The sequence below is a fragment of the Thamnophis sirtalis genome, unplaced genomic scaffold, assembly GCF_051295495.1.
Source record: "Thamnophis sirtalis isolate CommonGarterSnake01/CBP01778 unplaced genomic scaffold, rThaSir2_p1.2 scaffold_4, whole genome shotgun sequence".
Classification (NCBI taxonomy): Eukaryota; Metazoa; Chordata; class Lepidosauria; order Squamata; family Natricidae; genus Thamnophis; species Thamnophis sirtalis.
Window position 1 is genome coordinate 107307600 of NW_028261384.1, and position 13740 is coordinate 107321339.

At 38.3% G+C, this 13740-nt stretch overlaps 1 protein-coding gene across 3 annotated transcripts in view; it reads right to left on the reverse strand.

Annotated features, from left to right (window-relative positions):
• The window catches only part of LOC106542179 (uncharacterized), a 38497-nt gene extending 26307 nt beyond the window's left edge, over positions 1-12190 (reverse strand). Inside the window, exons 1-3 of one of the 3 annotated variants that reach the window (XR_001313033.2) lie at positions 12055-12190; positions 8761-9805; positions 2549-5802 (exon numbers count right to left, since the gene is read on the reverse strand). Coding sequence is in view for 1 of the 3 variants with exons in the window: in XM_014057833.2 (XP_013913308.1) it covers positions 8936-9583 (648 nt within the window). In the remaining 2 variants the exon portion in view is untranslated. Of the gene's footprint in view, positions 1-2548; positions 5803-6933; positions 9806-12054 lie in introns of those variants that run through there. The other 2 variants (XR_015696460.1, XM_014057833.2) reach the window with 2 other exon arrangements.
• Positions 12191-13740: the final 1550 nt, after the last annotated feature.

Below are 13740 nucleotides of genomic sequence, written 5' to 3' on the forward strand. Positions count from 1 at the left end.
GCACCGGATACTGTTCTGGTATGGTGCTCCGGAGGGCCCGCCAAGCCGCCTGAACTCCTTACTGATGTTTAAAGGCTTCTGCGCTTCCGCATGGCACATACAGCGCCTGTGCAACGCTCTGCAGAGCAGCTGGAGCATCACAGAGGTGCTTAAAAGCATGCACGTGCTACGCGCATAGACGTGCACATTGCATGTGTCCATGAGGACACCGCTGTCCCCATTCCAGCCGTACTGATTGGAATGGGATTTGCAACCCACCACAACCAATGCCTGCAGAATGAAATTTGATTTACACTAAAGCAGTATATATCAATAATGGGGTCAGGGAGAAGACAGAATGGATAGAAAATGAAAATGGTGTTATCAGTTTCAAAAGCACATACACACAAATAGAAAAACATCTAGCAGAAATGGATAAGCATTCTTTCCTTCTGGGCTTTTAAAATGCATAAAGGTTTGCATACAGTATGTTCATGATTATTTTTAATATAGAATGTTCACAACTGGATTGTGCCACCCAGTTTGAATTGATGTAATCCAGGGGTGTGAAACTCAAGGCCCACAGGGCCCAATCTGACCCACCGGGTGCTTAGATCTGGCCCACAGGGCTGTCCTGAAAATACCAAAGGACTGGCCCATAGTGCCTCTGTCAGCAAAAATGGAGCTTGGGAGGACTGCAGGCAGCCCTCCCGAGTTCCATGTTTGCTGGCAGAGGTTTTCAGGAGGCCGTCACAACCAAAAATGGAACCGGGGAGCCCATTTTCATTGGCAGAGCGCTCCGATCACCATGGGCACCCCCTGACACGGGTAACACTGTGCCCCCTGTGCCTGCCTCACCCCCGAGGTCAAACCCAACCCTGTTGCGGCCCACAAATGAAATCGAGCTTGACATCCCTGATGTAATCCATTCTATGATCCTTCTCCATTTCATTTATAGAATGGACCTTAAATACATCTCTGCAGATTTTCACAAGCCAGAGAGGAAGAAGGGATCAGTTTTGTCTTTAGTGTTTGCCTTGTGACTACTGCTTCTCCTGCAGTGCAGGTGCCTGTATTTTCCCATAAGATTAAACTCTCTTCACTGCAGCAAAGATGGCCACTAGTTACTAGCAAAAAAAGAGTTACATGGTCTGGACTACACATTATCTTTTGGCAACTATTTCATCTTATTTGAGGAGACCACAGCCTAATTTCATTGACCTTCTAAATGTCTTAGATCAGTGTTTCAACTCTCATTAAAATGTGTATACTGTACTTCAGCTGGCAGGGGAATTCTGGAAGTTGAAGTCCACACATCTTAGACTTGCCAAAGTTGAGAAACATTTAGACTTTTAACTGTTTGGGGTTAAGACAGTTAAAAGTCTAAATGTTTCTCAACTTTGTCAAAACAGACAAAACAGCTCAGGTTGGGAAATAGCGAGAATTACACTCCAATATATCAAGAAAGCACTGGGTTCGAAAATGCTAAAGTATTATGTGCAATGCTTTAAAGCTGTACAACAATGAAAAGTATTGATTTTGTGTGTGTGTGTGTGTGTGTGTGTGTATTATTGAAATAGAAAGTACAGCCATTGCAAACCTGTAGTTTTTTAAAATCATGATAAATTAAATAAGCCAAAATGGCTGGGTATATATACAACATATAGCAATAAACTATAAGTTGCAAAATACAGTTCATTCTGTAAAAAAAAAAGAAGATAAAATCAAATTCTGGCTTACTGCTACATATATATCCAACCAGGTATGCTGGAAAACATTAATGGAATGCATTTTGTTTATCACAGTAATCATTCATTGGGTTCCTAGTAATATAAGCAGATTCCTGATTGTTACCTGTTACCAGAGACATTTTTTATATGTCAAGGTCTGCATTTGGAACTATTTGCATCCTAAATATCTGAGTTATGGTATAACTAAAGTTTTTAAGAAGCTACAGAATGTTCATGTGAAAGTGACAATATTTCAGTGGAAAGGTCTAAGAAAAAGCAGACAAGCATGGTATCAATTAATTGAGGTCCCGCATATAAACAAGTCTATAGATGTTTTCCAGGAGGATGTTATGTATCCTGTCCTTTCCTAAAAAGAAAAGAATACAGGAAAGGAAGTATGGATTACTATAACCTTAACATATATATAGATATTTATTTTAAAGACACCAGTTACTACACTAATATTAAAATGTAACAAAACTTGATGGCTTAAAAAAAACACCATCTCAAATTGGAAAGATGGAAGAGTTATTTTAGAATGGACAATCTAATTAAAGTGGAGCTACAGGGGCAGTTCTGCACTGTAGGAGGCCAGAAGCTTGATCCTGCCAGCATCTTAAACTATATTGAGTTGAACAATACTGGAAATTTAAGTTCAGAAACATTGGTAAACAAGATTTCCTCCTCAACTCTATTCAGAAGTCCAGGTTAATCACAACCACCCAGAAGGAACAGAAATCTAAGCATGTAGGCTGCTGATGCTGATGCTGTTTCCCAAGACAACATCGTGAGTAGGCATAAGTCACTTGGTCAATGACTGCAGTCACACACTGTACTCAGACATGGTATGCTTAGCCACATTTTATTGAACAGATCACAATTAGAGCTTTACATGATATATCAAGCTACAAAAACCAGAATCTGCAAGCTAAATTTGATTGAATATACTAAGCTAAAACTAAGCAAATTGTGAGGGCCAGAATCATCAACATCAGAGGTCAAGACCCCAACATCAGACAGGAACATAAAGTCAGTGGATGAACATCAATGAAGAGACTCATTCCATCCCTTCCGTTGATATGAAACCTACCCTCAGAGTGGATGTAGGGTTTGGACTTTGGGAATACACATGACTTGTACTATGCAGCTGGCAGTTACTGATTATTCCATTATTGCCTTTTTAGAGTCTGTAATAAAATGTTTTATCAAACATCCGTCTCCTTGAATCTCTACTGCCAGCTTTCAAGCTTGAGGAACTGTTGGGTGAAAAGCTTGATACATTTTTTTTAATTTACTAAGTTTATATGTTGTCCATCTCACTCTGAAAAGTGTTTATATGTGATTTAGTGCAATGGATGAAGCATATCAGCTTTTCCCATCACCTCTCATTTCACTGAGAATCCATTGCATTCCTACAGTATTGGATTTTAATCATTTATGTCCATGTCTTTCTTTTGATGATGCATTATTTTGTCTGGCAATATATACCGGTAGTTGGCTATTCTAGTTGGGAATCGTTATCACGAACTATAACTAACTGGAGCTACTGCACAGAATTGAAATAATGAGGATAGTGGGAAGAACACATCTCCATTATACAGAGATACAGATACAATACAGATGGCCATCTGGTGGGAATTAATCTTTGCTTTTTTTAGATCTTGCTAGAAGGCAGCATAAACTCACCTCACTTGTTTAAAATTATAGAAGGGGAAAAAACATGTAACCCTAAAAATGAGTCTTACAACACTGTCATACATTATTAAAAAAATCTATAAGGAGCTTTTTAGAATGTCACATTTGGTTTATAATTTATCTTATGATCAGTCACTGATTAGATAAACCTGAGACTAAATGCAATCTGCTATACCAAATCATTGAATGGTTTTTTAAAAAAAATTAATGTATTGGATAAGCCCAGGCTTATTGGGCTATTTCATAGTATGGCATATTACACATATCCAGAAAATTGATTATAATCCAATACCTAATCTTGGTATGCTATGTAAATATAAATATTGTGTAGAATGACATATGTACAACTGGATTTTGTAATATTGCCAAAAGTTTGGAAGAATTGAAGGGGAAAAAAGTTGTTTCTTTCAAGATAAAAATTGGAAATGTTGTGAAAACCTGAAATCCATGCATGTATTTTTTTTAACACACACACACACCCATACCCACACAAAACATCATTTATAACTGAAAATTGTATTGCTTGGCTTAAGAAAGTTACTGAGAAACTTTAAGGTTATGTATTCAGAGACAAGAAGCCTAATTCCATGAAGTTACTGGAACCCAAGAGTTTACATTAAAACAGTCTTGAAACCTTTTCTTATTTTTGTACAAAATACCTAACTCACATGCAGAAGAATCAATGCGAAAGATCAACAATTGCAGAATATTTGTTTCTGATTATTTGCAAACCGAAACCCTGCATATCAGCAAACAATTCACAATTCCTAACTAAAAAGGCTTGACTTCTATCAAAAAGATGACAGCATTCAAAGTACAGAAATGCATTTGGGTAACAAGAACTTTCCAGATGTTTTAACTATCAATTCCTATCAACCTCTGCCAATAATATCTGAAAGTATCAGGCTGCTTATCCTGGTCTATTATGTACATAGGAATAATCAAGTTCTAATTTTGTGTATTCTTTTACATAAAAATATTCATACTACACTCTAAATAAATCATCTATTTCTTTCATTTCAAAAGAGAAAATATTTTATAACCTTCTTTTGCTACCCACATTCCTCAATCATTTTCTATTTTTATCTTGGGGAGGCAGGAAATCACCAAATGACCAACTCAGCCCACTCCTTTCTTTTATATCTCCCCTGTAACCTCCTTATCTGTGTTTTTAATTTCCATTGACATCAGTTGGTCCTTGGCTGATTGTTTTCTCTAGACTGTACCCCTTATTTGAAATACTATTTTGTTTTCTCTAAAATATGGCATTTATACTACTATGAACGGGAAAAACACAGTATACACATGAAAAATGTTTAAAGAAGACAGATTAGTAAAACATCAGATCAATAGTCTTCATGTCTTCTTTTTTTCAAACATCTCCACAATAACAGGCAAGTTCAAACATCCCTATCTCTTTCTCCTTTCGGTATTAGACAACTTGATTGTATAACAAAAATTCATCACATTTTTTTTCCAAGACAGATAGTCTATCTTTTAGGGCAGACTAGGGAATGAACAGGCTGCTTCTTTTTATAAAGTCATTTTTCCCATTGGCGCTCTTTTACTCTCCAACTTGGCTTTTTTCTGACTTCAAAGAGATGAGCGTGGCACTGGTTTTCTTCCTTATAGGTGCATTTTCATTTATGCTCAGGAATAGCATGACAGTACAGACCGATCTCATTTAATGACTCCTGTTTAGCTATATGATGGCATGAAAAAGTAGCATTATGACCAGTCCTTGCACTTATAGCCATTGCAATGTCCCCATGGTCACATGATTGAGATCCAGGTGCTTTGCTACCAATTGGCATTTACAACCGTCGCAATCTGCTGTCATGTGATCGCCATTTGCACACTTCACAGGGAGCTTCTGATAAACAGAGTCAATGGAGAAGCTGGCACCAAAATCACAAATTGTAGTGGCATAATATCTCACTTGACTGCCTCACATAACTGGTAGTAATGAAATTGTTGTTAAATCTTTTCTGTGCCATCAATATGCTGACTAAAGTATTAATAACTAGTTTTTTTAATAGCAGAAATCTGCATCCATAATATGGAAGATGGGTAAGCATTATCAGGAAAAGGATTTAATGGAATAATGATAGTAACTGATCTTTTAAAAAGTTCTTCCAATTCAGCTATTCTCAGTAAATACTCTCCAGGTGTGCTGAGTCTTCCAGCCTGTATAATCGTTGCAAGCTGGTGGATTACATGAGTATGAGCCAACACTATTTGAAGAATATCTGATTGGGAAGGGGATTTTAGGGCCACCGAAAGCCATGGGAATTGAGACAGTTGTGACAAACTTGCCCTGCTAATGATAAGGTTCTAAAACATAAAGTGGACACAATCACATTTTGACAGATAGAGGTTTGGATTCTTCTATGCAGTTCTAGAAAAAACAAAAGGAAGAGGATAAAAGTTTCCTATGATCACATTGAATTATACGCAAGTAACTTTCTATTCCATTAATAAGCTCAATGTTTAGTGGGAGGCAATGGCTTCCCTCACAGACTCCATTACACCATGGTTGTTTAACAATGCTTTACTGAACTATACCTGACAAGATTTGCACATATTACGCTATAAGCCATAGTTTACAAATCACAATGGTTGGCTTCATGCAACATGTTTATCTCCCCCAAATAAACAAAAGAGCTAAAATGATTTACTGTAATATGTAAATCCAGGCATATTACAGTAGCTTAATAGGAGCTATCAACAAAAAATAATAATTTGAATCCCAACTGACCAGCCTCAACTTTAGCAAAAATAAAATAAAATTCTCCACATTTAAAGAAGCTTCTTGGATGAGAACATCTTCAAAGAAAAACAAGAAAGTCCAGTTGCCTCTTGAAAAAACATCTTTGGGGTGTTCCCCAAAGTCTTTCCATGTCTTAGGTGGAGTTAAGGGAGAATATCTCAAGAATAGTTCAGCAAGTGCTGCCTCCTGAAATGCTAAAAAGCAGCCAACAATCACGCATTTTTACAACACAGAATACTATGCAAATAAAGTAGTGTTTGTGGGTTCAACATTTCTACGGCATTCTAACATCTTGAGAGAAAGAAAAATGAATGTCCAATTTAATGCAGCTTTCAAATCATAGAAAGCCAAAGAAAACGTACTGCCACTTGTCCTTCATATTCTGGAAGAAAAAAAAACTGGTGTATTACAGGCAGTGTATATGGAATTTAAGATGAAAATAACGAGATTTGCAAGAGCATGGAGGAATGGCAATCACAGTTAATTCTTGATATTCTTTCAAAAAATGTTTTTTTTAAATGCCGGATCAAGATAATTGTCAAAGAAGTGCTGGAATAAACAGGAAATGGTTCCTCCATCTGGTAACTAGAATGAATTCAGAATAGTTGACCATATATTGTATAAGGCTCCTTCAAATACAATTCACTTAGGCTAAAAGTCCTGCTTATTTGGCATTCAAGTAAAATCATATATGTTTTGCAAGTTGTGATTAGTTCTTATTTAAAATTATTCCTTTCTATTATTTGTCCATTTCTTTTTGACAGTTTTGCTGCACAACTGCAGTCTTACTGCTAAGTTTCTCTGGTTTCAAACCGCCCATGTTATTACCAGTCCATACAACAGAGCCAAGTGGCCTATAGCTGTTTCCAGGTCCAAATGTCATATATAACTTAAATCATTGGCATGGTGAGCACTCTGTACAAGCATCCTTGATGTAAGAAAATCATCAGGTTCTTGTATGATCAGAGCTTCTAAACATTCTGGGAATCCCACATCCACAAAGAATCACAGATCAGGATGCAGACGAGAATCAGCAACAGATTGCTGTGATAACTTAGCAAGTTCCCTCAGAAGGATCAAAACAGAAAAAGTTTGGGTAATCATAGTTTATCTGGAATTCCAGCTAAAAAAATTACCTGCTGCCTCGGCTGGTTTTCTGATGCACTTCAGAACAGCAGGACATTCAAAGTTATACTTTAAATTTCTGCTAAAGGTTCCAGCTGTCTCCATACATTTTTTCTGCAGTTCCCTTTCTATAGAGACAGCAATTATTTAAAATCTTCTTTCTCCATTAAAAAATATGAACAGATTTAAATAAACAAAAAATTCAAGCAAAATTTTCAACGATTTGTTGAATTTGCGTCTAATTTATTTATCTACACTAGAACACACTGTTGTTAGGTAAGAAAATTTATCAGTATAACTCTTCTAGCTATTATTATTTATAAAAAAAGAAAAAAATAGTTCAAATTCACTAAAGCTGAAGGATTGGGAGATGCAAGACAAGATGTAAGAACTCATATACTCCCAATGGAAAAGACTTGAAATATTTGCAGTTTCACATTGCAGTTTCACTTGATAAAAGTCTTGGTCTATTCCTTGTTTCTCCCACAAAAAATATCTAGTACTGGACATGAATAACTATCAATATTTCTGGTAAACGCATGTACATTTATGATGGATATGTAACCCAAATGGGGCTACTGAGAAATAAGTGGGAAGTTACCTGCATGTCACAATACCAAAATTTGCAAAAACAGAGAAAAATAATTAGAAATAAAATCCAAAGGCAATAACTTCCTCCCTTCAAAAGAATAAAATTAAAAAGAAAATCAATATCAGAGCATGCATAGGAGCTCCAACATGCTATTAAATGAAACAGTTCAAAGGAAGGGAAAAATAAGTTGCGTTATCTCTGAAAGATGATATGGCTATGTAGTCTTTGAATAAACTATGCTGCAATAGGATGTTGCAGGCACCACTTGTAGTTAGATGATTGTAAATCAAGCCTCAAAGTCTTGAGAGGCATGGAAGAGATAGACAAGTCTTAAGAATTGGCTTCAGATTCAATAACATTTCCTTCTGATGCTACAGGCTACTGAGGAGCTTAAGATGCAGGCACAATAACTCCCTATTCCAATGCTAGTCTCTTAGGTGAGCATGGCACATAATTCTAACAACAATATGATCAGGCCATAGGTTCAAAATCCAAAGCTGATGAAATAATTTCTCCAATTACATTCCAAGGGAATTGCCAAAAAGATACTTCTGTTGATTCAGATTGTCACATTTACATCATAACTGCACAACGTAGATAATGCTGGAGGACAAGGCGAGGATTTTGAAATACCTGCCAGGGAGTCATAAATGCATAAGTCTGGGATCTTTCTTACCAGAAAAGGTGGAATTAAATACAGCATTTATTTATATAACTGAGTAAAAGCACACATAAAACCATGAGTGACTGGCAGGTTTGAGGGTTTTTTTTCCTCAAAGGAAAAAAAATAGGAAAATTTGCTGTTTTACCATCTAAAATTGTTTTTGCTTTGGGTGCTGCTGAACTGAAGTGGCAAAAGCTCAAAGTACCTCAATTTGTCTGCAGACTAGGTGTAAATATTGTTGAGTGTGTTGAACTCATTTCCTTCTAAAAGTAGATTTTAGAATGGAGAAAAGAGATATAAAGTTAAAGGGTAAGTCCAAGTACTTCATACTGGCCAATTCTCATACTTGTTTGGATTGCAGCAGGCACAAAACCCAGCCATTAAACTTTATGAGTTTTCTGGTGTCTTACAAGGTGAGAGGCAGCCCCAAACCCTTTACCACAGCTGGCGCATTTGAAGGGTTTCTCTCCTGAATGTGTAGCACGGTGACGCTCAAGGTGTGCATAACGGGTGAACCCCTTTCCACAGTCTCTGCACGAGAAGGGCTTGTCCCCACTGTGGATGCCCTGATGGCGCTGGAGATGGGCACTACGGGTGAAGCATTTGCCACAACGTGTGCAGCGGAAAGGACGTTCTCCAGTGTGAGTTCCTTGGTGGCGAGTGACATGAGCACTACGGGTGAAAGCTTTACCGCAGACACCACATTCATAGGGGCGCTCTCCAGTGTGAGTGCTGTGGTGGCGGGTCAAGTGGGAATTGCGGCCAAAGGCTTTGCCACAGTAGGTACACTTGTAGGGTCGTTCCCCAGAATGGGTTTCCTGATGCCGGGCCAGGTGGGCACTGCGGGCAAAAGTCTTCCCACAGTAGCTGCAGCTGAAGGGACGGTCTTCCTCTGGCACTTGCTGTCCCAGGCGTTTCCCACCTAAAGGGCGCTGCAGTCCAGAGTGGGTAGCTAAATGGCGAGTAAGGTGTGAGTTTCGCCGGAAACCTTTCCCACAGTAAGGGCAAGTGTGTGACTTTTCCCCCATGGTTGCCAGTCTTGCGAAAGTGGTGGTGGTAGGAAAAAGAAGACCCTGTCTTAACACTCTTCAGGCCAACTCCTCTGGCAGGAGGCTAAAGTGCTCTACCTCAAAAGACACTTTCCACCTCTGAACTGAGTTAGCAGTTGTAAATTTCTGGATTTTTGCTTTCTTCTAAATCTTGATAAACATCTCTGATATCCTGGGATATAACTTTGCCCTCAGAACCTGCTGGGGAGAAAAACAGAATTTCAAAAAAAAGAGAAAGAAAAAGAAAAGGGACACAAATCCTGCCAAGATCTAAGTAATTTGGATGGAAAAGAAATAATGTAATATGGAGTTTAAAATATGTATTTTATTCGTATCTTCTCTGTAATTCACATATACACAATCTAGATAGTTTATTTTTAAAAATATGTTGATGCTATTTGTTCAAAATATTCTCTTTTTGAGGATGAAAGTTCTTTAAATTAAAACATGATAATTGGTATCAATATAAATGGCCCTGATTGTTTTTACTGATTGGATCCAGATTTAGCCGTGTCTAGAGTGGGCTTGCTGAAAATCAGTGGGATCCATGACTGAGGTCTTTTCTTGGGTCTAATAAATTTATTCTAAGCATGACTAAGTCTGGAGCCAAGCTAGTGAAATGTAATTGTATTACTCTGAAGTGGTTCATCCTTCATTCAACTCACTTTTCTTCTTTCAAAATTACAGGTTTCAAAATCATTGTATCATTTAAATATACACAAAATAAACAAACTATGGCTGCATAAAAATCATATGTTTGTTTATTTGTCTATGCTAGTCTCTTCTGGATCCTGATAATTTCTATAGGCTACTGTCCTTCGCTTGACTGACAGCAAGGGTAAGGTCCTTGTGGTCCAATTTTGCCAAAAAGGTGCTTCCAGCAGCATGATCAATGATGATGGATGTTTGAAGTTGTAATTCTGATATGCCACATAGGCTTTTACTCCATCTGAAAATAAAATCCTCTAAATGATTGGATGGGCTTTCTTTTTAAGTAAACCTATAGGGTTTCTGTGCAGTTTTCCCTAGGACGGAAAAAGGGGAAAAACTACTTATTAACTTTGTTGCCTGAGAATATAAAAATGTAATTAATAGGAGCAGCTGATTGCATTAATATGTTTTCTGATACTAAATTAATTATAAATGTACTTACTGTAATTAAATTCTGCAACTTAAGTAGAGGAAATCAGGAAATCACTTTCAAAGAAGTTTTGATATTGCCCTATATGTTATGTTGCCACAATGTTTCAATCAAAATTTTAAAAAAGCAATTTTTTAAATTATGCGTTGGAGCAAATGTACTTTTTTAAAAAAAAGATATTTTGGATTTCTTTTGAAAATATATTGAAAATTGTGTTCTCTTAAAGTATCTGCAATTCTAGCCTCTGGAATATTGCACTGTTACCATTCATTTGGCACCATTTTGTTTGATAGTTATATCTCTACAGATATTTTTTTATTCTGACATGATACTGCATTGTTAGAGATATTAGAAGTTCAACTTTTTTTTGCATTTCAAAATTTTCAAATAGAAAAATGTGTGTCTGACCGTCCAGAATATTGTTCCCCATTAGATTAATATTTAATGCTGTTATTATTTATATAATTCATACTCCATCATTCTGCTCTTGGAGCATTCAGCATTTGTTAAGACAGACAAACAGTCCTGACCTGACTTCAGTGCTTTCCTTCAATCTATAAAGAGTTAGATAAACAAACAGAGGCATTTGTCAATAAGTTTGATCTAGTAGTTAAGACACCAGACCAGAAACTGGGAAACCCTTAATTTTAGTCTTGTTTTAGGCATGAAAGCTGGCTGAATGACATTGAGGCAGTCACCCTGTCTTATCCCAATCCACCTCACAGGGTTGCTATTGTGGGGAAAATAGGATGAGGGGGTATCCTCCTCCTTGAATTATTTATAAAATTAATAAGTTTATATGCAAATATATAAAATAAAGGCCCAAGATAAATTAATTTTTAAATGGCTAATGAGAAAAGAGATTGGAAGAATTAAATCAAACATTTCTATGAACAGCACTGATATCCTTAAAAAGAAATAAAGTATTTGTATTTTTTTTGTATGCGTTATAGCTACAACCTAGAAGAAACAGGTAATAGCCAACACTGCCCATCGTACTACACAAGTACAGTAATGGATCGTGCTCAATATCAATCGTGCTCCCGTCTCAGAAATAGATAAAATAAAGAAGAAAAAGCCATGAAAGAAATATAGACAGGACTTTCCACAGCAAATCCTCCCCGCTGCGAACTACTCTGGGAGACAGATGAAGAGTGAATGGAGGCGGTGGGTGGAATGGATGAAGCTGCCTTTCTTACAGGCGTTCCCCCCGCCCCCCATAAATGGATGTTCTTATGAGTTACGGGTTGCCCGTCCTTCTCCCCATAAATCGGTCTCTACACGGCTGGATCTGTCCGCGGAATCTCACCGATTCATTCTCCCTGCAGGGATCCAAGCGGGCTTTGCACGCCTTCGCCAACCGCAGGCCCGGGAACGAAAGAGGCACTCCCGTGCCTGTGTGTGTAGGCAGTGGCGGGTTCAAGCACAGGAAAGCACCCCTCGAGTCTATCCTGTCCCCCGCCTCCGCTTTGCTTGACAGATCCAGCTCGATGGTTTTAACCCTCTTCCTGCCGACCACAAAGCCACGCGCCAACTTCCTCTACAAATCGTTGAGGAAGCCACAAACAGAGATTTGGAAAGCGCATGCGCAATGAAGAATGGCGGCTAGTACCTATTTGCTTATTCCTTTATCTAACTTTTAAAAAACTCATTCTAATTTTGAGAAAACATCAATTTCTTAAGATAAGAACCGAACACGTGTCTTAAAGAAATTATTTTTGTGTGTGTATATGCATAAGGTGACCAGATTTTCAGATTGGTAAAGAGGGACACCATTGAGGGGGGGGGGGGGGCTTGATTAAAATTTTTATTTTTTGTCAAAAGGTCACCCCAGGACACTGAAACCAGCATAAATACGAATCTGTTGCTAAACAAAATTTTGATCACGTGACCATGAGGATGCTGCAATGGTCGCTAAGTGTGAAAAATGGTCGCTAACTGTGAAAAATGGTCATCAGTCACTTTTTTCAATGCCATTGTAACTTTAGTCACTAAATGTTTTCCCCCTCCTCGAGACACCTCACTTCTTCCTTCATTCCTCTTGCTTATCTACCTTCACCTTATCCGTCTTCTGCTCTTTCCCTCTCTTCCTTCCTTTCTCCTTCCATCCTCTCTTCTTTCCTCACTCACTCCCTCCTTTTCTCTTCCTTCCTCCTTCCATTCTTTCAGCTTCATTTCTTTTGCCTATCTACCTTCTCTGTCTTTCTGCTCTTTCCATTTCTCTCTTCCTCTTCGCTTCTGTTCCTCCCTCCTTCCCTCCTTTCCTATTTCTTCCTTCTTCCTTCCTTCTGCCTATCTACCTTCACCTTCTCTGTCTTTCTGCTCTTTCCCTGTCTTCCCCTTTCCTCCCTCCCTCCCTTCTTTCCTTTCTAGTTCCATCTTTTCTTCTTTCTTCTCCCTCCCTTTTTCTTTTTTCCTTCCTTCCTCCTTCCTCTTGCCTATCAACTTCATCCTCTTTGTCTTTTTGCTCTTTCCCTCTCTTCCCCTTTTCTTCCTACCTCCTTCCCTCTTTTCTCCCTCCCTTCTTCTTTTTCTTTCTTCTTCCATCTTCCTCCTTCTCCTTCCATTCTTTTTCCTTCCATCCATCTTTTTTCCTTCCATCTTCTCCCCCTCTCCCTTTTTCTTTTCCTTCCCCCCTCCCTCCTTCCTTCCTCTCCTTCCCTTTCTCGCACACAGGAAGGGGAGGGGGGGCTTTCTAGTTGCTTTCACAGCATAATTTCTTTATCTAACTTTTAAAAAACAGTGAGCAAATCAAACTTGAGATTTTCGTAACCTGTGAAGCACCAAGTTATTATCTTCTGTTGTTGTTACAAATTCGCAGCTACTCCATTCTTTCCGATAGGGAACTGCATTTCCCAAGATGCCTCAAGTCCTCAAAGCGCTGAACGTGGTTTTGCAATTGACTCCAGTGAGGCCCGGTAGCCGCCGGCTGGGGTGGCTGTCAGGGCGCTGACGGCGGAGCGGACGTGCCGTTTGTTACTGCTTCCAGCAATCG